Raw genomic sequence first — 25,836 nt, 5'->3', positions numbered from 1 at the left:
CCTGAGACACAAACTCCTCCCTAAGCTGGTTCCATCCAGCCCAAAGCTGGGATTTGCTTGGGCTTGTCTCTCCTTCTTGGGGCAGGGCTCCTACTAAGCTCGATTAGTTTGGTCTTTATTGCACCTATTCACAGAACTAGTATTTCACGGGACTCTCATAAGCATGAAACAGGCTGGGGGAAGATTCTAAGAGGCAAATGAGACCTGGGTCCTCAGGACCTGGAGAGCTCTCCATACATAAGGATGACTACACCAATGAGGCAGAAGGAAAGGCATCTACAACAGAGATATAGGCAGGAATGTTGTGGGGTCCTTAAGACTCAGTTATCTGTAAGGCTTCCTGGAGGAGAGGGGCAAGAAACATGAGCTTTAAAGGATGGTTGCTTGCGGGGCGCCTGGGTGGCTCCATTGGTTGGGCGTCTGACTTTGGCTCAGGTCGTGATCACACGGTTTGTGAGTTTGAGCCCCGCGTCAGGTTCTGTGCTGACAGCTCGGAGCCTGGAGCCTGCTTCGGAGTCTGTGTCTCCTTCTCTCTCTGCCCCTCCACAACTTGTGCTCTGTCTCTCAAAAAATAAATAAATGTAAGAAGAAAAATGTTTTAAAGAATGGTTGCTTGGAGAAAAGAGAGAAGTTTATTTTCATTTGCCCGCAATGATCTCCTGGAATGAGCACTAAATAAAATAAATAGTCCTGGGGGCTAGAGGCTTGGCGTTCTAGTCCGAGTTCTAACCCTGACCAGCTGATAGAGCTTACAGGTATCACTTCCTTCTCTGAAACTCCATTGCCTCACTTGTAAAGTGGGGGTGTTAAATTAGATGAATTTTGTGGTTCGTTTTAAATAAACGCTACCGCCGGCATGGGGCCTCGAACTCACAACCCAGAGATCAAGAGTCCCATTGCTCTACCTCCTGAGCCAGCCAGACACCCCAGGTTAGATGAATTTTGAAAGCAGCCCCAACTGGCCTGGGGTTCAACTAGTCTCTTCTATATATATCACAAATCGGCAGGGGGCAAAATCAGGCACTCCTCTTTTTTTTTTTTTTTTTTTTTTAATGTGTATATTTATTTTTGAGAGAGAGAGACAGAGACAGAGTATGAGCAGACAAGGGGCAGAGACACAGAATCTAAAACAGGCTCTAGGCTTGGAGCTGTCAGCACAGAGCCCGACGACGCAGGGCTGGAACTCAGGAGAGGTGAGATCATGACCTGAGCCCAAGTCTGACGCTTAACCGACTTCTGACGCTTAACCGACTGAGCCACCAGGCGTCCCTCAGGCACTCCTTAAAGGAATGTATGCCCGGGTGACTTCATGTCCTGTGTACCCCCATGGCTATAGCCTAAACAGCCCGGCTCTTATCAGGTGTCTTGGTCACAGCTGCCTACCTGACACCCAGCACTATGTCTGGCACAATGAATGTTTGTTGAATGAATTGGTGAATGATTGAGGGAACAGAGCCTATGACCAGCGTTTTGGCTAGACTGAAACCAGTCCTACCCCCAGGTTCTCAGATACCTTGAGGCTTTTCTCCCTAAGACTCTATGTTTGCTCTCAGGGTAAGGGGAAAGGTAGCTCAGAGGAAACTGCACTCTCCGAAGTCCACGCTGGGGCCTCTGGTTTCTACTGCAATCAACAGAAAGTAGGTCACAGAGCAGCTCTGAAGAGCAGACCCTTGAGGAAGAGCCTGGATTCCATGCTAACTTACATTTATTGAGGACCTACTGTGTATCAGCTGCTGTCAGAAAGCTTAATTCATTTAACTGTGGCCTCAAAGGGCTGTACAGGAGAATGTGGGGGGTTGGGGGGCTGTAAACCCCAGCTGTGCTGAGTGACCGCGGCCAAGTCACCACCCTCACTGAGTTTTCATTCTCAATCTCTGTCAAATGGAAACAATAGAAGCACTTCGCCAGGTTATGGGAATGAAATGAGCACGTGGAAGCGAAGTGCTTCATAAATGCTAGTTATTACTGTTCCTCTGGGCACAAGTCCGCTCGCCTCCCCGCAGGGCGCGCACACACAGGCATGTTCACACTCCCACGTACACGCAGATGCAGAGACGTGTGCAGACGCCAGCCGGGCCAGCCCGAGGAGCTCGCCGAGCTTCACACCCAGGGACACCGCGCAACCCCTCGGTGAAGCCTTCGGGTCCTTCGCTTAGCTCCTTTTCTCTCAGCTCTTTATGAATGAACTCCGGCCGCTGAGGAGTTTATTTTTTTATGAATGGGAGCCCAGGCCGTGAATGAAGCCGGGAGACAGCCCCTGCGTTCTGATTGGCCCCCGCGTCTGGGAAACTCCGCCCCCCACGGCTCGGCCGGGCGAGTCTCCGGATTGGCGGGCGTGCCCGGCCCTGGGGTTTCATTCACAAAAGTCAATGAAACAAAGGGAACGGGGTGGGGGTGTGGGGGTTGGAGAGAGAGTCGAGGCCGAGGCAAAGGAAATGCACCAATCAGCGGCTCCCCCGGGCTCACAACTGTCGGCGGCGCCCGGAAAACAAGCGGGTGCGCGGGGAACCCAGGGCCGGGGTTGCCTCGCTCCGGCCTAGCCCCGCGGCCCTCCGTGCGGCCCCGGGGCAAGCTCTCGAGCCCCCGGGGCTCCAAGACAGACGCCCGGGCCTCAGGTGAGGCTGCGGGAGGGGGAGGGAGGGAGAGCGTCTGTGACTCCTCGCCCCATCTCCAACACACGCTGCACTCTTCAACTGCCGCCTCCGCAGATTCTAGGGCAAGGGGTGGGAGGCGCTGGGATTCCGGGTTGGAGGGGGCGCGGGAGTTGTGGGCGTGCGAATGGTGAGCGCCTCGCCCGCTCCTCCGCGCGCGAGCGCACACACACACACACACACACACACACACACACACGTCTTATGTAACCGAGCTTGGGCAGAGCAGGGCTGCAGAAAGCAGCCGAAACGCCGAGCCTGGCTCCCAGGAGCAGGTGGGACCTCCTTTGGCGGGAGGGGGAGTGGTGGCGGCGCTCAGCTCGGCAGGCGGAAACCTCCCCATTGCCTGAGTGAGTCGGAGAAGTTTTGCTGTCGGACCTAGAGCCTCGGGACTGCCCCTCCCTGCTGCCCTTACCCACCCCCACCCAATGCCTTCCCAGGACGGTGTGCGAACGCAGCCCCCCCGCCCCCAGGTCTCTGCCCCCGCGCGGGGCCCTGGCCGTGCGGCCGGAGGGAGCGGCCGGATGGAGCGGAGGATGAAAGGCGGATACTTGGACCAGCAAGTGCCCTACACCTTCTGCAGCGTGAGCGCCGCGCCGGCCTCCACGCCCGCCCCCGCCCTGCACCCCGCCCCACAGCCCCTTCCCCGAGACCCCAAGGCGGTCCAGCGCTGACCGGCCCCTGTGTCACCCCGGGACCCCAGCCCCGCCCCCCAGGCCCCGCGGCCTCGGGGTGACTCGGGGGCATTCTTCCCCTTCCCCGCAGAAATCGCCCGGAAATGGGAGCTTGCGCGAAGCGCTGATGGTCCCGCAGGGAAAGCTCATGGACCCGGGCTCCCTGCCGCCCCCCGACTCCGAAGGTAAAGAGCCGGAGAGACAAATCGTGACCCTCCCCACCTCGCACACCCAGAGGGCCGATCCCGGAGCCCCCGCCTCGTTCCCCAAAGGAGTCCCCTCCAAGGGACTCTGATCATTCTTGGGCCCCTACCACCAAGGGGGGAGGGCCATCCGGCTTGCTAGGGCTCCCTCCCTCTCACCATCACCTCCACCTCACCTTCTCCAATTCCATTATTCACCCCTCAGATCTCTTCCAGGATCTCAGTCACTTCCAGGAGACGTGGCTCGCTGAAGGTGAGTAGTTTTGTGACCTTTTCTCTATTATTGGGGTGAGGAATTCTCTGGAATTGGTATTCCAACCTAACCCACTTCTCTCTCCCCGCCTCAAGGAGTTCTCCAAGACCCCCCCCCCACCCCGCCCCCAGTTCCTACTCCCCGCTCTCCCCAGCGCCCAGTGTGGACACTTATATTGATATTTATTTTCTCTGCCCTGAGCCAGGCTTGTGTAACTAGGCCTGGGGATGAATCAGACCATTGTGTGGGGTATTTGCTTATTTGAATGGAACTTGGCCCCAGGCCCGTTTTCCTGGTAGAAATTTTCATTTGCAAAGTTGGTTAAGCAGCAGACACCAGGCCAAGGTGTGTGTTGGTGTGTTGGGGGTGGGGGGTGGATAAGAGACAGGAGGATGGGGAGAAAGAGCAATTAATATGTAACCTATGTGCTGGAGTTGCCAAAACATTGATTTTCACCCCCCTTGGTTTCTCTTCTTCCCAACCCCCAATGCTAAACAATTTACTGTCTGAGCCAAAAGCACAACAAAAGTTTAAATAATTCCTTTTTGCCGCACTTTGGCAGAGAGGGCCCAGGGCTTCCCCCCTAAACAGCCTTGATTGTAATTCTGACGGCATGTGATCCTCCCTCCTTCCCTCCTGAATACCTCTGCCCTAGGCAAATTCCCCCTGCTTTGGCTGGGGTGTTTGAGGAGGGGTTAGCTGTGAGCTGGCTGGGGAGGGGTCGGGAGCTGGGCCTTCTCCGGGTAGAGAGGTGGGTTCTGAGGTTTTCTGGTTGGATCCACTGGTGTGTTTTGGTGGAGCCTCAGGGTGTCGCTGGTGGGGTTGCAGGTGGAAGCCTTATGGTATTTAGACCGTCTCTGAAAGGGAAGGGTTAATACCCCCATCTTAGGGTCCTTTTATTTTAACACTCTGGAAACCAAGAAACTGCTGCCCACTGGGAACCCCTTTCTAAGGGCTTTGCTTTAAGATCTCACCATCCTTCCACCTGGGTATCTTTGGTGATTTTTAAAACTCAAACCCAGCTCCTCTGGAACCATCTTTAAAAGCTTCAGATAAAAGGGAAAGACCCCTGACTGGATCCTTGGAGTGAGACTATCTGTCTTGACTACCGTGGTATCCCCAAAATATGTGTATTAACGGAACGATTATTTAGCATGGAGCAAACACTCAGGACGTTGTGTAGAATTTGTGGCCAACGGCTGCATGGGTGCTGGAGGTATCTGGGGTATTATACACATCTTCTCCCGACTGCAAGCCCCGTGTGCCCAGCCCTGAGTGACAGGCAGAGTATGCCCTGTCGGCCCATCCTCCTCCCGAGGTTCCGGAGCTGGGCTGGAGCTGAAGAACGCAGGGGTGTCAGTTTCCACAGTCTCTCAAAGACTTCCTTTCCCAATGCCTGATTTCTGTCTGGCTTGCCAGGCTTCTTGTCTGTCAGCGGAGGGTCCCTGTGCTCCCCACAGTGGGCAGCTCCCAGGGCTGTGATTTAAGGGCAGACTCGGAGGTGGGCATTTTGGCAGCAGCTGGTCCATTTGTGCCTGGTTCTGGAATGGGAAGGGAAGGAAAACGTTCTCTCAACCTTGGAAGCCCCACCCCTTGGCGGTGGGGGGTCTAGAGACTGTGCATGTGTCAGTGTGAGGGCGAGTGTGTGTGTTTCAATGCTGCTGCCCTGGGAGTCCCTGTACATTTAAATCCAGTGGGTGGGGAGGTGGGGGTGGGGATCTCCTTGGTTCCCTCTCCTTCCTTCTGAGGGAGCAGCTCAGGTTCCCAGCTGGCGATGGATGGCCAGGCCTGAGAGGGGGATGCTGAGGCCACTGGCTCCTCACTCTCTCTGCGGAGACAGATGCAGCTGCCGGGGCCTTGTCCCCCTGCACCATCCCAGCACCACCCCAGCCTCCTCTCCTGCCTCTTCCCACCAGGTCAGTGACTCCCGAAGCCCAGGGGGGAGCTTTGGGGTGGTAGGGAGGGGTCTAGCTTCTTTGGAAACTTGCCAGCGGTGGGGTGCACCAGGAGGAGTGGGACCCGGAGCCCAACCTCCCCCTTGCAAGTTTGATTTTTTTTTTAAGCCCCAATTTGGAGAGATGCGGTGAGTCCTAGTAGTGTGGGTGGGGCTGTGAAGAATTCAGGGGATGCCAGGCTGGGTCCGAGAGGATGTGGTTGTGGGTTCAGTCTGGCGTCCGGGCTTATTTAGGGGTGAGTGTGAGTGGGGCTCTGTAGAGACAACTTAGACATCTTTGGGTTTGAGGTTTTTCTAGACCGTGGCCGGGGATGGTGGGGGGGGGGGGTTGAAGTAAGGCTAAGAGGGTGTGTCTGTTTTTGGGTATCTGTTGAGTTGCTAGAGAAAGGATCAGGCTGCTGTAGGGAAACCCAGGTTCGGGCAGGCTGAGCCCAAGCTGTGCCTGGTTATGGTAAAAAATGTGCTGCTTCTGGTAGAAGGTTCCTTTCTGGGCTTGTCGGGAGCCTTCGGGAACCCTCAGGGACAATGACTTTGTTCTGTTTGGTATTAAGGAACATTGAGTCTGGGCCGTGTATGTCCTTTGTATGAGGCTGGGGTCTATAATGTAGAGTCTGGATTCGCAGAATCTGTGTGGATAGGTTGCAGGGGTCCTTAAGCCCCCTGATACTGTGTGTAAAATTGTTAGGGGTGCACCAGACACAAAGCAATGTGGATTTTTCTAGGAAGAGAAGATCCATAGCTTTTATGAGGTTCTTAAAGGGGTGGGTCTGTGCTCCCCTTTTCAGAAGGTTTACGGCTCCCAAATCTTCCTCTAGGTTCTCCAGTCCCTTTGCCCTTTGGTTTTCCCCCATCGTTTTTGCAAGCCGAAAAAGAGACCCTAGTACGTGAAGGGTGTGCACGGAAGATGTGTTTCACCCGTGTGCTGCCGTATAGTAAAAGGAATTAGGGTGTGTGTGAATCTGTGTGCTTGCACGCTGGTGCCTCAGCGTGTCTGTGGGGCAAGATGGGGTTAATCCCCTCCCCCAGTTCTTCCTAGCTACAATGCCTCCTTCTACATCTTTCTGTCTCCTCCCCTTCCAGAAGGCTCTTGGGGACAAATGTCCCTCCATAGATAGAGAACTGGTTCCTTCCAGTACAGAGGCTACCAGGGTGGGGGCAGGGTAAGGGTGAGCGACAAGGCCAGTGGTGACACGGTGGAGCAGAAGCCCTGGAGAATGCCTCCCCCTACTTCTACTGGAACTCCTGAAGAGGCCCCTTCACGCTGTGATGGGGCCCCAGGAAGGGGAGAAGATGATGGGGCGTATATGGTGTAGGTAGGTGGCTAACCTGGGGTGAGCTTAAGCTGCTTGGCTATTTTAACCTGCTTCTCTTGGAGCCCAGCCTGGGAGGCTTCCAAGCCCCTTCTCTTCTACTGACCCCCATATTGGAGGGATGATCCCCAAAATTCTCTTTCTGGGCATTATGCTGGCGTGGCACTTTTTCTACCCCCTCCGTAATCATCTGCCATGTCCCCGGGCAGATAAACTCCACCTTAGTGCCAGGATGGAGTTGGGGGTAGACCCTGGCACACTAGCTCGGCAGCCAAAACTCAGCCAAGTCAACAAATAAATAAAATGGCATACACTCAAGACCAAACACGGTAATTAGAAATTCTCCTGCTCTCCAGGAACTCGGGGCTCGGTGTTCCTGTTCCTATTTCTATCCTTGTGGACAGTCTCTGATTGAGGCCCCTCTCCTATCCTTTTGGTTTAAGAAGCCAGTGTTCTGGGCAGGAGCCAAGCGGAGACTGGGGTTCACATCACAGCCCATTTTTGCCTTGGCTGATTTCTCCTGGCCCTGGGAAGAGGATGGCCTCTCTTTGGGAGGAGGGTCTGTGTGCTGGGGGGAGGGGCCTCCCCGGGGACTGCTGCGGAGTGGACATTGGGGTCAAACCTGGGGGGGGGGGGCCTGAGGCGGGAGGGAACGCAGGATGACCCCTAGGGCTCTCTAGAGTCAAGTGAACTGGCCTATGACTGGCCTGTGACGCCAGCAGGAGATGCCCCCAGCCCATTACCTCAATGGAAACTGGCAGGTAATGAAGCCCCAAAGGGGGCCCAGAATGCGTCAGCCTCCCCCACGCTCTGCACCTCCCCTGCCCTGGGGACCCTCCCTCCTTGCCTAGGTAGCAGGGATGGGAAGGTTGCTTATCCTGCTCCATCACCCCCATCCTGCCAATTTTGGGGGTATCGCCCGTGGCTGGGCCAGAGGGCACATCGGGGATGAACTTGGCCCTTGCGCCCCGGAGCAAGGTTTGCTCCTCCCTTTTATCTCGTGTTTCCCAAACCTGACTTTTTTTTTTTTTTTTTTTTTTTTTTTTTAAGAGAGAGAGAGAGAGAGTGTGCAGGGGAGGCCGGGGAGAGAATTTCAAGCAGGCTCCACACTCAGTGTGGACACTCAAAGAGGGGCTTGATCTCATGACCGTGAGGCGCCCCTCAAACCTGCCTGTTCTTATGGGCCACCAGGGGTGCTTGTTAAAAGTACAGGCGCCTGGGCTTCAATCCTGCCTATGGAATTAGATTCTCCAGGGGTGGGGACCGGGAGTGTGTGCATGTTTAAGTAAACTTTACACCCAACGTGGGGCTCGAAGAGTCACATGCTCCACCTACCTAGTGAGCCAGCCAGGGGCCCCAGGAATGTGTACCCTTTCTTCTTCTTCTTTTTTTCATTGTATTTACTTCAGCTAGAGAGAGCAGGGATGAGGGGCAGAGGGAGAGAGAGAGGGAATCTCAAGCAGGCTCTACACTCAGTGTGGAGCCCGACGCGGAGCTTGATCCCACAACCCTGGGATCATGACCCCAGCTGAAATCAAGAGTCAGATGCCCTACCAACTGAACCACCCAGGCGCCCCAGGGATATGCACTTTTAATGCCCTGGGGATTCTTGATTTGGGTCAGTTTGGGGGATGGTTGCCTTCGTGCCTCAGCTATGCTTCTGAATAGATAGATGCTGCCTGTGTGTTTTTGCCAAGGGACTTCGTGTCCTACTCATTTATTTGATCACTTTGGAATAGTTTCCTGCTGACTTCTCGGGAGTCCTTCTTTGGCTGCTGGTGGCTTCTGATTCTTCAACCCCTCAGTCCAATCCCTCTGTCAAGATGTCAACTATCCATAAACGTATCTTGAAGTACTTGGCACATCTGATATTCAAAGCAAGTTGGGGAAGAATCCTCCTGCCGAGCAATTGATCACAGCCTAAAGCATCCCTTGTGAGATGTGCTTTCTCTGGAGGGAGGACCTGCCTCTATTAAAGTTAGCCTGTGTGTGTGGGAAGGGGGAGGTCCTGAGGGAGAGGGAAGAGCTGATTTGTTAGGATCTCTGCCACTCTTGCTCCCCAGTCCACAGTGTCAGCTCCCACCAGCCTGGGGATGGGATCGTGGTATGTTTATTCACATAGTCCACAAATAAGGCAATGAGCATCTATTCTTAGCCAGACCCCATTTTCCAGATGCTGGGGTATCAGGACGACAGAGAAAGCAAAAGCCCCTGCCCTCAGGGAGCTTAACTTTCAGGTGGAGAAGGTAGACAACAAACCCATAAAAGTAAATGAATTAAAGAGATCCAAGTAAATTAATAAGATGCATCCACGTAGCTGTACGTGCGAGGGCAAAAATAAACAAGGGAAGCGATGGGTAGCCAAGAGGGACCACTTCGGTGTGGGTGGTCAGAGAAGACGTCTGAGGAAGTGACCAAGTGACAGCTAGGACTTCGGTGGCCAGGAAAAAAAAAAAAAATACAGGCAGGCAAAGGTTTGGGGAAGAGGAATGAAGAGCTCTGGAGACGAAGGACAAGGAGAGGCAGGTCGGACAGGCAAGCAGGCCAGACCACATGGGGCATCAGAGGCCTGCCGAGAAGAAGACTTTGGGGTCCCTGCTTTAAGCAAGGAGAAAAGGGAGGGGCCTTCTATTGCAGAAAGACCACTCTGACAGCTGTGTGGCACCTGCTGTAGGAGGTGAGCACGGAAGCAGGGAGTTCCAATATAGAGGCTCTGGCTGAAATCCCAGGAAGAAACCATGGAGCCTCCGCTGACTGGGAAGCCTAGAGGCTGGGGTGTGTGTGTGCAGGGCTGGGAGTGGAGGTATTCTCCAGCCGTCTCCTCCTGCCCTTCGTCCTTCCCAGCCGTTCTCGGTCTTCTCCGTCACTTTCCTCCTTGTCCACTCTGAGAGCAGTCTCCTTCCTTGGCTTCCACCACCACGTCACTTTCAAGCCACTCTCTTCCTGGAGTATCCGGAAGTTCTTCTTGGTGTCTACCCCTTCCCACTTCTGTTTTGACTATTCTTGAGAGAGGGGCAAAGATTCTGGGGTCAAGGGAGGGACTCTGCTATATTCCCTCCTGAAGGTGTTGGAGAGGCCAGGGTAAGCACTAGAAATTAAAGCTGGAATATCCAGGTTGGAGATCATGGATGAACTGCTGTTCTATTGCTGCCTAACCCCCAAACCCAGTGCCACCCATGCTGGCACCCTGGGAGTGCTTCTCAGACCTCCAAGCTCGGAAACCTTCCTCTCCTAGCTGCACGCTGCAGACCGGAGGCAAGGGGACCTGCCCGTGTCCCCAGCCACTTCCTCTCCCACTGTCCTCTTATGCACCTCTCTTGGACCACCACCCTTCCTCTATTCCATCTTCTTCCCCAGGTTCTAGATTTCTAGATTTCACCCGGGAGGTTGTATAAAACACAGATTCCGGGGCCCGGCCCAGCTACAGAATCTCCCCATGTTATTCTAGGTTCATTAAGATATCCTGCAATGCCTGCCCATCCCAGATGTGACTCTGCTGGGAGCTCTGGGAGGGGCAGGGCTGCCTTCACTTCAGGAAAATGGAGGGAATAAATACAAAGCATCCAGGAAAAGACTCTGGAATCTGCTCAGACAGGTTCTGGGAACTTGCAGCCTGCCCTCCAGGGTCTTAATGGAGCGTAGAGATGGAGGGCGCTAGGACCTGGGGTGGGGTTGCCTTGCGTCCTAGGAAGGCTGTTTTCCTTTTGGGCTGGTGCTAATCTGCAAGGCCACAGCAATGGTGTCTCCTGGGGACTGCCTTGGGGGGGGCCCCACCCAGACTCACCTCTGACCTCTCTCTCTGCAGCCCAGGTACCAGACAGTGATGAGCAGTTCGTTCCTGATTTCCATTCAGAAAACTGTGAGTGGAGGGCCCTGGGTCAAGGGAGTGGGGAGTCGGGGAGGGCAGGAAATGAGTCATAGGGGTAGAGAATCACAAAAGATGAACTTGTTCCCTCCTAAAGGAAAGGGAGAACAGGGCTCCCCATTCTTAGGTTTGGACTCCAGGACTCAGTAACTGGGAGATGAGGCCCTTGGTCCAAATCGGGGCTTTCCGCATCCTGGCTGTGGGACGTGCGAACTTCATCTCTCTGATCCCCCACTTCCCAGTTTGCGAAATGAGGGGCTTGGACCAGCTCAGCAGGGTCCGGTTCTACTTTTCTCAGTTACTTTCACGCACCCAGGAGCAATTTTGCCCCCGAGGAGACACGGGAGCAACGTCTGTAGATGTTCTGTAGATGTTCGGGGTTGTCACAACCGAGGGGGGCGGTGCTACAGGCATCTAGTGGGTAGGGAGGCCAGAGGTGCTGCTGAACACCCCGTAATGCTCAGGACGGCCCCCCACAACAAGAATGATCTGGCCCAAAGGTCAATAGTGCCCTGTTGAGAAGCCCCGCTTTACTGTCAGATACTCCGGTCTCAACTGTCTTTGATAAAATGCAGTAAGGGCACATATAATGGAAAACAGGGAACAGTCAGTCACAGGCATTTGGCTCCACGCAGGAAGACAGACCCTCGCGCTCAGCAGACTTGGAACCAAATGTGCTGCTCGGCCTGGTGGCTGGGGTTTGCAGACCCAGCGGGGGCCACAGGAGAGACTAGTCTTCACAGAGAATCAGGACCATGTGTTTAATGTTGGTCAGCTGACCTGCAAGTAGGCTAATATCCAACCTCAGCCAGGGAAAGAAAGATTCTTTAGAGCACCAAATAAGAAAACATCTCTCTCCCTTGGAATTTTCCAGGGCGCTCAGGCAAACCACAGGCCCTGGGTTGGAGGTGCTCAATCCTACAAAGGTGTTTTTTTGGGGGTTGGGGTTGTAGTAAATGTTGGATTTTGGACGGTTTCTTTGGTTAATATTGGACATCAGCCCGACGTATAAAACTAGACACGGCGTCAGCAGCCAAACTGTCTGACCGTGAGTCTCTGAAAACCGAGACCCAGAGAGGGGCTGAGTCTGCACAGGTCACCCAGCTGGCCGTCAAAGAGCAGAAGGTGTCCGGAGCTCTTCTGGCCTCTTCTGTGACCCGCTCTGGCCTTGTTCTGCCCCCACCCCCACCCCTCACCCCTGCAGTAGCTTTCCACAGCCCCCCCACCAGGATCAAGAAGGAGCCCCAGAGTCCCCGCACAGACCCGGCCCTGTCCTGCAGCAGGAAGCTGCCACTCCCCTATCACCATGGCGAGCAGTGCCTTTATTCCAGGTGAGCCCCAGCCTGGCCCTGGTGAAGGGCCGGGACGGGGGAGGGAGGGCGAAAGGCGGCAGATGCACTGCCACATAGACCACAGAAAGGATTTCTGAGCCCCTGTCAGGGGAGCCCCACGGCTCAGGATTTCCTCTGAGTTGTCCGGAGGAAGAACGCAGCAGGGGGTTCAAGGGATGTGTGTGTCAAGGCCTGGGCAGAGCCTTTCCACCCGAGGAAGCCACCGGCCCACCCAGGGGAGAGGCATTCTCAGGATTCACAAAAGGAGAAAAAGAGTTCGCTTGGGGCCCGGGCCTTTCCCAGCACCTTCTACTCGTCCTCCTCCCCTGATCCCTGTGACTCACTTCCCGGGGGGATAAAGGGTTCAAAGATGCTCGCCCAGCTTCTCTGCCCCCTCACCCCCATCTCCCCCTCAACTCCAGTGCCTATGACCCCCCTAGACAAATCGCCATCAAGTCCCCCGCCCCCGGTGCCCCTGGACAGTCGCCCCTGCAGCCCTTCTCCCGGGCAGAACAACGGAGTTTCCTGAGATCCTCCGGCACCTCCCAGCCCCACCCTGGCCATGGGTACGTCGGGGAGCATAGGTAAGGAGGAGGCCAGGAGACGCACAGAACCTGTGGGCCCCGGCCTCACCAGTTCTTCCTCAATCCCTGAGTGTTCTCCACCTGCCCTTAAGAGACCTGGCGTGGGGGGAGGTAGGGAAGAAGGGATGTCAACACCCCACCCCCGACCCTGACACACACACACACACACACACACACACACACACCTGAGCCCACTCTGCAAGCTCTGGGGGTGGCCGGCGCGAGGACCCAGCACGGCTCAAATTAATCTCTTCTTCCTTCTCCCTCCAACCACACCCAGCTCTGTCTTCCAGCAACCCTTGGATATTTGCCACCCCCTCACATCCTCCCAGGGAGGGGGCCGGGAAACCCTCCCGGCCCCCTACCCACAGCAGCTGTCGGAGCCCTGCCCACCCTACCCCCAGCAGAGCTTCAAGCAGGAATACCTTGACCCCCTGTACGAACAGGCGGGCCAGCCGCCAGTGGGCCAGGGTGGAGTCAGCGGGCACAGGTACCCAGGGGCGGGGGTGGTGATCAAACAGGAGCAGACGGACTTCGCCTACGACTCTGGTAAGAAATGCTCCCGGGGAGGGGGAGGAGGAGTTTGGGGGGCATCGCCCGGGGAGGGTGGCATGTGATCAAATAGACAGTTCCACTCGACCCAGAATGTCTCCCAAGTGTTTTACCCACCCACCCCCACGCCCATTTACCAGTGCCTACCTCCAACCCACCCAACCACTCGCTTTTTTTTATACTCAGATAAAAGATGAGTGGTTTGCAGGTCCTTGCCCTCAGGCAGCTTGTGATTTCCTAGGAAGCCTTTCTTCCTGTTTCTCTTCAGCAAGGGTTTGAGGTTATAATGACCTTACCGGCCTGGAGTGTGGGCTTGTGGCGCTGGAAGACACAGTGATGAATAGGATGTGTCCCAGTCCCCACAGAATCCGAAACACATAAACGGATTTGAACGAAGAGAAACATGAACCCGCAACTAGCCAGGCTCAGTTCCCAACTGGAACGCGGGGTGACTGTGTGGTTTCCACCTTCTTGTTGGGGCCTCCGGGTTGAGAGGGCCGGATACCGAAATAGGACTGCTAGTTCCGCCTGGCTGTGAACAGGAGTGAGATACGCTTAGCTACATTCATAAACAGCTGGAATTCAAAGCCTCAGGTCCCGAAGGGAGGGCCTTTCTCATTTAGGAGGGACCCAGAAAACCTTGGTTTCTGTTCCACTGTTGCCATCCCCAAATTTGAATTCATCTGCCAGCTTGTATGAGAAAAATAAATACTGAGGTTCGAGTAGGCGCAGAGCTGGCTAGAGCTTTCGAATTTCCCTTTTCCTGATGTCCAGTCTTTCAGGGGTAGGGGGATGAACCACAACTCCCCCCCCCGCCCCCTCCCCAATCCAGGGCTGCCCCGGTGAGAACCAGAAAGGTGCGCCTCTCCTCAAACCCAGGGCATTAGCTGAGTCTCACCAGGCAGTGAGGTGGAGGAAGGAGGAGGGAAATGCTCTCGCTGCTGACCTTCAAAGGATGTAGACCGGAGGAGATCTGGTTACATGCCCTTGAACTCCTGCCCCTCCCCCTCCAGCTTCCTCTCAATGGAGTCAGGAATTCCATTCACAAAATGGAGGCATGAATGAGCCCACCCTCCCGCCTCCTCCCGGAGGTGTCGGGTTTCACCATCTCATTCATAGGTGGGAGTGGAGGGGGTAGGGCGGGAAGGGGCTGGGACTTGAACGGGTGGCTTCACACAGCCGCCTCCTCCAGGTGGAGTAGAGCTATTTCCATCCTAGGGAGTAGAATGAAAAGGGAGTGAATATGCTCTGCTGTCAGAAATGAAAAAAACACGGCCCAGTGCCCACTGCCTTGTCCCCAGATACAGATACATTCTGGCTTCTGGCGTGCTCTCGCTCTCCCCCCTTCCTCCCTCTCCCCCTCTCCCTCTTTCTCCCTCTCCCCCTCTCCTTCCCTACCTACCTGCTAGTCTTCCCCCAGCCCCCAGCCTCCGTTTCCTCCCTCCCTAAACACATGCTCAGTGCTCTCTCCTCTCTCTCTCTCTCTCTCTCTCTCTCTCTCTCTCACACACACACACACACACACACACACACACACACAGCTAGGAACCCAACCTGCTGACCGGAGGTTAGCCCATTCCAAGGGAGTCTTAGGCATGGACACTGAACCCTTTCCCCGGAGGTTCATCCCTCCCCTTCCTCCTCCCCCTAAACTCACAGGAAACAGCTGTTCCCTGGAATCTTGGGCCTTGTGCAACAGTTTGCCAGGCCCAGCTGCTGCCGGCCATGCCCTCTGGCCCAAACTTCAAGCTGAGAGGTTCAAGCCTTGTGCCCCCTCTGGGTGAACTTGCCTTGGGATTTGGTGGTTGGCAGGCAGCTGGGAAAAGAACCGGAAAGCAGGCTGGCAGGAAGGAGTTCTCGAATGTGGGTAGGACTGCTGCCCCCACCGCAGCCACCTGTAACATCACCCTTTCTTCTCTCCTCCCCTCCCAGATGTCCCTGGGTGTGCATCAATGTATCTTCACACGGAGGGTTTCTCCGGACACTCTCCAGGCGACGGGGCCATGGGTAAGGCAGCCCCCTCCTCTCCGCCAAGCCCTCCAAGGTGGAGGAGGGAGTCTTGCTGTCGGGGAGGGTCTCCTGTGCAGGAGTCCCCCTGGACTCTCTGGAGGCTCATATCGATGAGCCCCCAGATCTGAGTGACCCCCAACTTCCTCCTCAAGGTTATGGCTATGAGAAACCTCTTCGACCATTCCCAGATGATGTCTGTGTTGTCCCTGAGAAATTTGAAGGTCAGAGAAGTGACTACGAAAGGGCTAGGGTCTTACCCTTGCCTTCTGTGTCCCCACCCCCCGAGAATCACAATACCGCTGGGGAGGGGAGATGGGGTTACTTGGGGGACCAGGAGGCACAAACCTGACACCTGCTTTCTGTGTTCCCCAGGAGACATCAAGCAGGAAGGGGTCGGAGTGTTCCGAGAGGGACCGCCCTACCAGCGCAGGGGCGCCTTGCAACTGTGGCAATTTCTGGTGGCCCTGCTGGATGACCCAACGAATGCCCACTTCATCGCCTGGACTGGCCGGGGGATGGAGTTCAAACTAATAGAGCCCGAGGAGGTGGGCCTCCCAGATGTCCCCACCTCTCCTCCCAACATCTCTGGGGCCTGGAGATAACAGGATCTGGGAATGCGGCACATGCCTCCCCTGACCTGAATTCTTGTCAAACCTGGGTCTGTGGGCTGCTGCTTGGTCTGCAGGGCCAGCTTCTGTTTTGCACGAAGAATCTCAGGTGCTCTTTCTGGCCTGCCCCCCGTTTTTGTCTGCTGAGCCAGCACCAGCATCCCAAACCTCTGTCCCGTCCCCAGGTTGCCAGGCTCTGGGGCATCCAGAAGAACCGGCCGGCCATGAACTACGACAAACTGAGCCGCTCACTCCGATACTACTATGAAAAAGGCATCATGCAGAAGGTGAGGGGCCAAGGCCCCAGGGCCGGGGCGGGAGAGAGGCAGTAACTGTGGGAAGGTGACGGGGGCAGGGGAGCATTTCTCAGCAAGTTGGTGGGAGCCGATAATGAACCGGACAGAGGGAATGAGAAACTGTGGACAAGATTTCCCTCTTCCCAAAAAAAGTGCTCAAACAGTAAGTGAAAAGCCCAAAGTGTGGAGACATTGAGATTGGAGAACGGGAACTCTGTGGGGAGCTGGCTTCTCGGAGGAGCCGGCACGGGAGAGATGTGCCCCACACACCTGCTGGGACCTCGCCCAGGGCTGCGTCCCCCAGCCCACACTCACCTGGAGGGAGAGCTAGGCCCACCCAGCCCCTCTCTTCCCACAGGTGGCTGGTGAGCGCTACGTGTACAAGTTTGTGTGTGAGCCTGAGGCCCTCTTCTCCCTGGCCTTCCCGGACAATCAGCGTCCAGCCCTCAAGGCCGAGTTTGACCGGCCAGTCAGTGAGGAGGACACAGTCCCTTTGTCCCACTTGGACGAGAGCCCTGCCTACCTCCCAGAGCTGGCTGGCCCTGCCCAGCCCTTTGGCCCCAAGGGTGGCTACTCTTACTAGCCCTGGCCGCTGCTCCCCTACTGCCGGTGGGTGCTGCCCTGTGTAATATAGATGAATTTGGTGTTGGGGAAACCCTCACTCTGAAGCCCGCAGATGTCTTTGGAGCAGATCCCCGCTGGCCCACCAGTTGCCCCTGCCCACACTCTGAACCGCTCACCAGAGTTGACGGGAAGGAAAAGCGGAGACCCTGCAAGTGCAAAGGTGGGGTCTAGAAGCTCCTCTGGGGATGTCACCTCCAGCCTCTTCCCAGGTTCTACGTCGAGGCCCAAGCTTCACTCCTCTCCCCCATCACAAAGAGTCTGCTCTGTTCTGGGGGACAGAAGGCGCGTTCCCACTCTTTCCTGGTGGAGAAGGGTGCATTGAGCTCCCCAGATCTCCCACTGTGGGCAGACAGAAGTCTGGATCCTGCACTCCGCTCCAAGCGGTGGCCCTGGAGGGTCCTGCTTGTCCGTTCTTGGTGCTGTGTTCCCAGAGGCAGGGGGAGGCTGGAGTAAGGAACCTGGGGTGGGGGAGGGGCTGCAGGGTGGAGGCAGGGAGGGCTGGGTTCCTGCTCCTAGGGCCCTTTGCCTCTTCTCTGCCTTTTCCTAGGCCCGGGCCTGGGATTCCACCCCCACCTCCACCACATCTGCCAGACCCCAATAAAGGCCCCTGCTTCTCCTTAGCATCCTGTGTCCTCTTTGCCACCATGGGAGAAGAATTGGGGTTGGAAGGAGCCCCAGCTTTGGGGCAGACGATCCGAGTTTGGGGCCTGGCCCTGACACGTAACTTCCCTTGTGGATCTGGGAGAAGACAGTTCACCTCCGATTTTTTCCTCTGAAAAATGGGCTCAGTGTTACCTGGCCTCTCCTCCTCCCACGATTATTGTGTCCGGGTCCTGGAAGAATAGTTGAAGGGTACTTTTATAATCTGGCCTGGTGACCCCTGGCCACCAGGCATCTCCCTGCCCGGGCAGGGGCCAGATTGGGCTACTGAGCTTGGAGGCCCTTCCGGGGCTTCCTCAGGCAGGGTTTGGCCTGTGGGTTCTATGATGCCCTTCCCATGGCCATGCTACCCATGTCTACACCTCAACTGTGTGTCCCTCCCTCCTGCAGTGGCTCCAGGTTGGTTTTTGCTGAAAACGGGGACAAGAGTTTCTATGGAGAGGGTCTGGAGAATGGCGAGAGAAGAAAGGCACCCGGGCAAGAGGGTGTAGGGAAAGGCCAGAGCAGGCCCTGCATGCTGGCCTGTGGAGGAAAAGACACTACATCTTCAGGGAAAGGGGAGCAGAAAACACGTGCCCCTTGCCCAGACTCCTGGGGCTGTTCTCTGTGGGTGCTGGGAGAGGCAAGGCTGAGAAAGTGGTGACACCTGGAGGGAGTAGACCTGATACCCCTCGAGGTGCGAGGGGGCAGAATGGAAGGTTCTAGACCCAGGCCCTGTGGAAACGGCTTCCCAGGATCCAGGCTCTGGTGAAAATGTACTCTTCAGGTAAACCAGAACTGCGGCGCCGAGGCTGCACTGGCCCAGCCCTCCTTAAGGCTTGAACAGCCTGGGTCCCCAGTCCCCGAGCCCTCAAAGGAAGGGTGCTGGTCAGCCACTATGCACAAATAAAAAGCAACATTACTGTTCTTCCTAGAAACCCAAAACAACAACTGTTATAATTTAGAGCAAGGGAACAGAAACTTTTAAGATACAAGTTTTAGGGGCACCTAGGTAGCTCAGTCGGTTAGGCATCCGACCAGCTCAGGTCATGATCTCACGGTTTGGGAGTTCGAGCCCTGCGTCGGGCTCTGTGCTGACAGCTCAGAGTCTGGAGCCTGCTTCAGATTCTGCATCTCCCCCTCTGCCCCTCTCCACTCACACTCTTTCTCTCTCAAAAAGAATAAACATTAAAATTTCTTTTTAAATAAAACACAAGTTTTAAAAAATATACATGTTTTTTAAAAATACATATAATGTAGGGGCACCTGGGTGGCTGTCGGTTAAGCGCCTGACTTTGGCTCAGGTCATGATCTCACGGTTTGTGAGTTTGAGCTGAGCCCCATGTCGGGCTCTGTGCTGACAGCTCAGAGCCTGGAGCCTGTTTCAGATCCTGTGTCTTCCTCTCTCTCTGTCCCCTCCCCTCCTTGCACTCTCCCTCTCTCAAAAATAAACATTAAAAAAAAAATCTTTATTAAAAAAAATGCATGTTATTTAATTCCATATTAAAGCCAGGCTCTCATTCACGGTAGGAAGGCGTAGAAGTCCATGGAAACCCTGGGGTCCTGAGTACGTGTGTAGGAGCAACAGATTTGGGTGAGAAACGGTGTCCACAGCCTGAGACACGTGACCTCTACCCTCTGAAATGTTTATTAACAAGTCACTCCTCACAGCTCTTTGTTCAAATCCTTAACCTTGGAGGGCCACTGCTTAGAAGAGGCAGCTTCTAGCAACCACCAGGGGAAATCAAGCTCCGGACTGGATGAAGGTAAACCCTAGACCGAGGAGCCTGACCCAGCGGTAGAGTTTACACGAGCCCCACGGGGATGCTCCCCCCAACGTATGCAAGCACAGACTCAGCACGTGCACAGGGGCAGGAAATCCCTGAGCTAGGCTCCTTCGGGGTGGGGTGAATGGCCTAGAAGATTCCAGCTCCCTGCAGGAGACCCACATCCTCTCCTGACCTGTCACTCAATCTCGGGAAATACTGTTTCGAGGAAGAGAAACAAGGGCCCCATTGTGTGGGAGCAGCGGGCAAGTTCTTCCCAATCTGGCCCATCTCCCTCTGAGCAGGCTCAGCGATGCTGCCGACATGCTGTTTCCTGATGGCCGGTCCGAAGGTCAGACATCAACCACCTTGACATAGCAGAGAGACAGCTCTTGGGACAGTTGTTTAAGGAACACCCACAGAGCCAGGGTCCTTTGCTCACCTAACCCACAGGAGATGGCTAGCCCTGCTGTCTCTCACCTTTGCCTGTGGAACATGTCCTTCTCAACCTCAGCTTCAATCCCAAACCTCCCCACCCTGCCCCCAGGGCCATAACCATCTCCTAGGTGCCAATGTCTTTTGGTGCTGGGCGCTCAGCTGGGGCAGGCAGGCTGCCAAGCCCGGAGGGAGTTCTTAGAGACTGGGGAGCTGGGTGTCCAGCCCCTGCTTTGCTCTCGGCCTCCTCCTCTGTAGATCCCTGCCTCTCTCTCCCCGTAAGGCCTTAGAGGTGAACACACAAAGATCCCCTGCCCTTAATTACTGGCCAGGGCTTCCCAGGAGCAAACAGAATTGGAGGCGCTCGCTCAACTCAAGGAAGGGGTGGGAATCTCAGTCAGCAGACTCCCTGGCCTGTGCTCTTCTCTGCTGGATTCTCTCTGAATCGTCTTTAGGGTGGTCAGTTTGCCGCCCAACAATAGCCTACATTCTTTCACATCCTAGAATGTCATAAACTCAGCATCTGGTGGACAAGTCAGTAGTTCTATACGAGGTGTCCAACCCCCCAGGGGCTTCCCTACAAGCTCCACATCCAGACCAGCTTTCCAGAAGCTCTGGAAACAACCTGGCCTGGCAGCATCTGTGGGATGTCCTTCAAAGTCAAGAGCTTCCTTGGGAGCCATGACAGGGGCACTGGGAGGTGGCTATTCCCCAACCAAATGCTACAAGAAACCCACTCGGCAACAGCAAGCTGACTCTGAAAGGGGTTCGGTGGGTTTTCTGTTTGTGGTGGGGGGATGAGAGGCTTTGACCATAAAAACCCTTTGTTAAAGCCCATCGAGGACCTGGGCGGGGGGAGGGGGAATAAAAACAAAAAAACAAACAAAACAAAAGCTGTGACGTCCCTTGCATGTTTCAAAAGGAAAAAGGACACGCTGCACATTGTGTAGTGTGCAGCGGAGGGAGCCAGGAGAGCCTTCTGTATCCCACATGCCGCGTCTGTAACCACTCAGGCGCCCAGACTGGGGCAGTGGGTGTGGTTAATCATGGGACCGTGTGCAGCCACACCGGGCTCGTGCGGGTGTCAAGAGATACGACTGCAGGCTTGGGCTATGCGTCACCTCCGAGCCCAAAGAGGCCCCAAGCTCTGGTTACAGGGGACTCTCCACCATGTGCACCAAAGCCACAAATCTCCCCACCCTGGGCCCAGGCCAATATCCTAACCTTTCCGCTAGAAGAAACAGCCACAGAAAACCATTTATGTTTCCTTAAGAAAATAAATATTTCCAAGAGGTTAAGCGAAAGCACAGGGGCTGGGCAGGGGCAGAAGTGGGGCCAACACTGTCAGTGAGCTCCGCGGCCCCCTCCTCCAGAGTCCCAGCTCGGGCGTCAGGGCCCTCACTGCGTCTGGGCATCAGATGCTCGCAACTCCGTTTTCCCATCCTAGGGCTCCACGAGTTGCCCATTTTGTGGAGATGATGCCATGTACTCCCATACTGGCTGCGAGCCCCAGCTGGCCACAGTGCCTTGAGGTGGTCAGGGCTGGGGGCTCTGGTCAAACCAGGCGTAAATCCCTGTTTCTATTTTGACCACCAGGGAAGAAATAAGAATCCAGTTTAGAAAATGCCCAGTGAAGCTATTCAGTCACTGGACGGCTGCATCCTCAGGACCAGCTTTTCGTCAATAAAAGGGAGTCCAAGCCCTGGGCCCCCACTGCAGGAGAGGCAGACAGAGAAGTGTCACCCCTCAGCGCCGTCGGAAGGCCCGGGATATTCTCCAAGCGTTGGGTTCCTCGTAGCGGTTGTACAAGGGTTCAAGACGCTGCTGCTTCTTCTGCTTGCTTAGCTTGGTCGGGTCGGAGACCTTGAAGAAGGCTGGAGCAAATTCCACAAGCCACCTGGGGTCGATAGTGGTGACCTCACGCATGTACTCCTTCGTGGTCAGTACCAGCTCGTGATACACCACCCTGAGTGGGGCACAGAGATCAGGCTCAAGCCTCCCATCCAGGCTCCCCTCCAGTCACCGTGGTCCCCTGTGGGCCTCGGCTGAGCTTGAGTTTTACCCTCTTAACTCCCCTGCCTGAACCCTCAGGGGACTGCAGTCTCTGTTTACGACAGCCACACCCCAGTACTGAGGAGCCGGCACACCTCTACCCACGAGAAGGCTGTCAGGAGGCTCCGGCCCTAACTGGTTAAGTGACACGAAGCCAAACACAGCCCTTCTCTGGACCTGGTTCCCTGCTCTGTGGAGCGTGAGGGTGGTTTTTCAGGCTGTCTACACAGACTCTGGGGCCCTGAAGAGGAGCCTCAGGGGCTGCCACAGGGACTGGGGATGTCCACGCAGCAAGGCTCTGCATCTCCGATCCTCCCTGCAAGGCAGCACCGTGGTTTCTTATCAGTTTGATATTAGGGTGGGTAAGAGTCCAATTTTTTAAAAATGTTACGTAAAAAACTTGTTTAAACCACCTCATTAGACAATCTCTAAAATCCGTCTTCCCTCTCACCCCTATGATTTTATTTCTCTTGAATAGGCCGGATACTGTGCCTACTTCAGGCTCCCACTGTTCTAGAAACAGAAGCAATGTCGGAGGAGAATGTGCTGGGTTGGGTGAACACCTAAATGTAAAATGGCAGTAGAATTTACAGGTTCTTTCTGTCCACAACTGCCCCCAGACCCTGGCCCTGCCCCTGCCCACCTACCATTCTGGCTGTCTATTGAAGAGAGCACTGGAAGGGTGGATGTAGACCACCTGTTGGTCAATCAGTGTCCGGTAGCCCTCCTGAGGGTCTTTCTTGGCAGCATTCCGGAAGAATCCACTGCAGATGGCCTTTTGCACTCGGACTGTGGACTTGCCACAGGAGACCACATCCAGCTTGTGTCTAGCAGGGCAATAAATCAAGGGAAGATAAAGATGGGAGACTAGCTTGCATTCAGAGGTTCTGTCTTCCAGAATGATGGTGCCCAACACCCCCACCGTGGGTCCCCAGAGTCTGGGGTTCCCCTCTGGAAGAGGTACCTAAAGGTACCACAGGCCCAGCTCCACAGTGGGCAAGAGGGATACAGTAAGAGCCAGAGATCTTATTCAACTCTACCAATAATGTCCCAGAGGCCTGTAAACTAAGCATTTTTCAACAACTAATAAGTCAACCTCTTAGGAACTTTCTGAAGTGATTCTCAGCTGCACCCTTGCTTGGAGAGAGGTATAACAAAGATGGAAAAACTGGAGGAAAAAGCTTATGTGAGGAGCCTGTAACTTCTCTCGGGTGCATTTAGAGATCAACAGACATGACGGTCAAGCAGGTTGAATTCACACATGGGGAAAAGTCGCCAGATGTTACCTGTCCATTATGCCTAACATCTGCTTGCGAATATCCTGGGCCCGACGCAGCGAACGAGCCTGGATGAAGTTCTCATAGCACCAGGGGTTGGAGAACTTGTTGTTCTTCCAGGAGTTGTACACAGCCAGCAGGGTGAGGTGGTCCCCTTCAGTCTGGTGGAATTTAGCTTTCTTTTGATCTGCAAGGGCTTGTTTATCCTGCCAAGAAGTGGGATAGAGGATCGTTTTCTGTCCAACAGCTACTAAGTAACCACCCAGCGGTTCCAGGGAGCCCTATGTGACCCTGTCAAGTGTCCACTGTGAGCACTTCAGTGGCAACAGGCTGATTTTACCCAACTTCGCCACACCCCTACCTGAATTTGAGTCTGAACTCCCTACCTTGGGCCTGTAGAAGACATTCTGCACAGACAGCATGGACACAATGGTCAGCATTTCCTCACTGCAGCCCAGATGCACAGACATGATCAGCATTTTGCACAGCATTGGCTCCAGAGGGAATTCTGCCATCTAGAGGGAGAAGAAGAAACTACAGTTGCCCTGGGGAAAACCCGTCGGTACTTGCCAGCATCAGACACTGATGGTCCGAGTGGGCAACAGACCACAGGACACTGACTCAAGCATGATGATGTGAGTTGCCTCTCTCTATCAGAAGAATGTTGTTTTTTAATTTCCCAAATAAACCTCAACGAAATGTATGTGACCGAAGACATAACTACTGTCGGGACAGACGGGAATTTTGCAGACATCTTTTAAAATTTAGACTCGATAACATATCCTGAAGAGGGGTACCTGGGTGGCTTAGTCGGTTGAGCCTCCAACTCTTGACTTCAGTTCAGGTTATGATGCCACAGTTATGGCATCAAGCCCTGTGTTGGCCTCTGCACTGAGCATGGGGCCTGCTTAAGATTTTCTCTCTCTCTCTCTCTCTCTCTCTCTCTCTCTCTCTCTCTCCTTCTTCCCCTCTTCCCACTCGCATGCATGCACATACACTCCTCCCCCAAAATAAAAGCAAATTGTTTTAATTTTAAAAATAGATACATATATATACATCCTGAAGTAAAACCGTGGATAGAATTCCTTTTTCTGTAAAGAAGAAATAGTTTTAAGTAACAGTGGAAAATCCAATTTAAAAACGGGCATCTGGAATTCTCCTCAAAGTTTATCCAGGGCCCCAGAGTTTGATTTTGCACAGAATAAAGAGTATGGAAGGCTGGCCAGGGAATCTCCCCAGAAGGACCAGAAGTTAAGTCTGTCTCCTACCCTGCGGCCCAGGCGAGTAAGCAGGCCCTCGTCATCCAAGGCCCCCAGTGTGTACAGTTGCTCCATGGCTGTGATCAAGGTTTCCATCGGAGGGGCATCCATGAAGTCAAAGGACAGCAGGTCATTGATGCCCATGGCCTAGAAAAGAAGGAAAGAAAGTGTGTGATGGGAGGGTCAGCCCTGCCAGTGTTAACGTGGAAGGAGAGTACTTGTCTACTTCTTTCCAGTTTCTTCTATTGCAAGTAGGAAGTCATCCTCAAGATTAGCAGTCACCCCCACGGCTGAACCACATAAAACTCAGACCGATAGAAAGCGTATATGTTCTCAGGAAACTTTTTTTTTTTAATGTTTATTTGTTTTTGGAGAGAGAGCATGAGTGGCAGGGGGGCAGAAAGAGAGGGAGACACAGAATCTGAAGCAACTCCAGGCTCTGAGTTGTCAGCACAGAGCCCAACACGGGGCTTGAACTCACAAACTGTGAGATCGTGACCTAAGCCACAGTCAGACACTTAACCGACTGAGCCACTGAGGCGCTCCTCTCAGGAGACTTTTAAAACCACTTCTTCAGGGCGCCTGGGTGGTTCAGTTGGTTAAGCGTCCGTCTCTTGATCTTGGCTCAGATCATGATCTCACAGTTCGTGGGATTGAGCCCCACATCAGGCTCTGCACTGACAGCGTGGGGCCTGTTTGGGATTCTCTCTCTCCCTCTCTCTCTTTCCGCCCCTCTCCCACTCACGCCTATACACACATACGTGCTCTGTCATTCTCTCTAAATATAAAAACTTAAAAAAAAATAAAATAAAAATAAAAACCACTCCTTCAAAGTAAATGTAAATACAACTCAACAACAAAAAGAAGACAACTTACAAATGGGCAGGGGCACCTGGGCGGCTCAGTCAGTTAAGGATCTGACTCTTGACTTCGGCTCAAGGCATGATCTCACAGTTTGTAAGTTCGAGCCCCATGTCAGGCTATGTGCTGATAGTGTGGAGACTGTCTGGGATTCTCTCTCTCTTTCTCTCTGACCCTCCCTTGCTCACGTGCTCTCTCAAAATTAACTAAACTTAAATATATATATATATATAATATATATATACACAAACATACACATACATACACACACACACACACACACACATATATATATATATATATACACACACACATACACACATACACACACACACACACACACACACACACACACACACACACATACATGTATTTTTCCCCCTAAAGTTACTGGAAGATGATTTTCAAAAAAAAAGGGGGGGCAAAGGATTTGAAGAGACATTTCCCCACAGAGGTTATAAAAATGGCCAAAAAGCACATGAAAATATGCTCGACATAACTGGTAATTAGGGAAATGCAAATCAAAAGCACAACGAGATGCCATTTCACACCCACTAGGATGGCTAGAATCAGGAAAAGAACAGAACAAATGTTGGCAAGGATGTAGAAAAATCAGGACCCTCATACATTGC

General features: G+C 54.2%; 2 protein-coding genes across 13 annotated transcripts in view; one reads left to right on the top strand and one right to left on the bottom strand.

Annotated features, from left to right (window-relative positions):
* The first annotated feature begins 2,408 nt into the window (after positions 1 to 2,408).
* Positions 2,409 to 17,535, top strand: ETV4 (ETS variant transcription factor 4). Of its 12 annotated transcripts, none has more exons than XM_019817951.3 (13): positions 2,409 to 2,615; positions 3,092 to 3,235; positions 3,417 to 3,510; positions 3,734 to 3,781; positions 10,851 to 10,904; positions 12,115 to 12,241; positions 12,664 to 12,807; positions 13,106 to 13,374; positions 15,310 to 15,384; positions 15,540 to 15,608; positions 15,760 to 15,932; positions 16,181 to 16,282; positions 16,650 to 17,535. In XM_019817951.3, the coding sequence occupies exons 2-13, from the start codon at positions 3,176 to 3,178 to the stop codon at positions 16,872 to 16,874; spliced, it is 1,440 nt and encodes a 479-aa protein (XP_019673510.1). In that variant the 5' UTR covers positions 2,409 to 2,615; positions 3,092 to 3,175; the 3' UTR covers positions 16,875 to 17,535. The 12 variants fall into 12 exon arrangements, with proteins under 12 accessions (XP_019673510.1, XP_019673508.1, XP_044900935.1 ...); XM_019817949.3 differs by having other exon boundaries at positions 2,410 to 2,615; positions 12,118 to 12,241; positions 12,664 to 12,825; XM_045045000.1 differs by having other exon boundaries at positions 2,410 to 2,615; positions 12,682 to 12,807.
* Positions 17,536 to 21,012: 3,477 nt separating this feature from the next.
* The window catches only part of DHX8 (DEAH-box helicase 8), a 30,770-nt gene continuing 25,946 nt past the window's right edge, over positions 21,013 to 25,836 (bottom strand). Inside the window, 5 exon segments of the mRNA XM_003996961.5 lie at positions 21,013 to 21,721; positions 22,455 to 22,634; positions 23,094 to 23,290; positions 23,471 to 23,599; positions 24,353 to 24,490. Coding sequence (XP_003997010.2) covers positions 21,502 to 21,721; positions 22,455 to 22,634; positions 23,094 to 23,290; positions 23,471 to 23,599; positions 24,353 to 24,490 — 864 coding nt within the window. The 3' untranslated portion in view covers positions 21,013 to 21,501.

Source organism: Felis catus, chromosome E1, assembly GCF_018350175.1.
Source record: "Felis catus isolate Fca126 chromosome E1, F.catus_Fca126_mat1.0, whole genome shotgun sequence".
Classification (NCBI taxonomy): domain Eukaryota; kingdom Metazoa; phylum Chordata; class Mammalia; order Carnivora; family Felidae; genus Felis; species Felis catus.
This window is presented reverse-complemented; position numbering and strand designations above follow the sequence as displayed.

What these genes read in the sequence shown, in the direction of transcription:
- ETV4 (XM_006940408.5), top strand. Translation starts at nt 3,176, where the DNA reads ATGGAGCGGAGGATGAAAGGCGGATACTTGGACCAGCAAGTGCCCTAC. An exon ending in TGATTTCCATTCAGAAAACT is followed by an intron (nt 10,905 to 12,114) that starts GTGAGTGGAGGG and finishes TCACCCCTGCAG; the next exon opens with TAGCTTTCCACAGCCCCCCC. An exon ending in GAGCAGTGCCTTTATTCCAG is followed by an intron (nt 12,242 to 12,663) that starts GTGAGCCCCAGC and finishes CCTCAACTCCAG; the next exon opens with TGCCTATGACCCCCCTAGAC.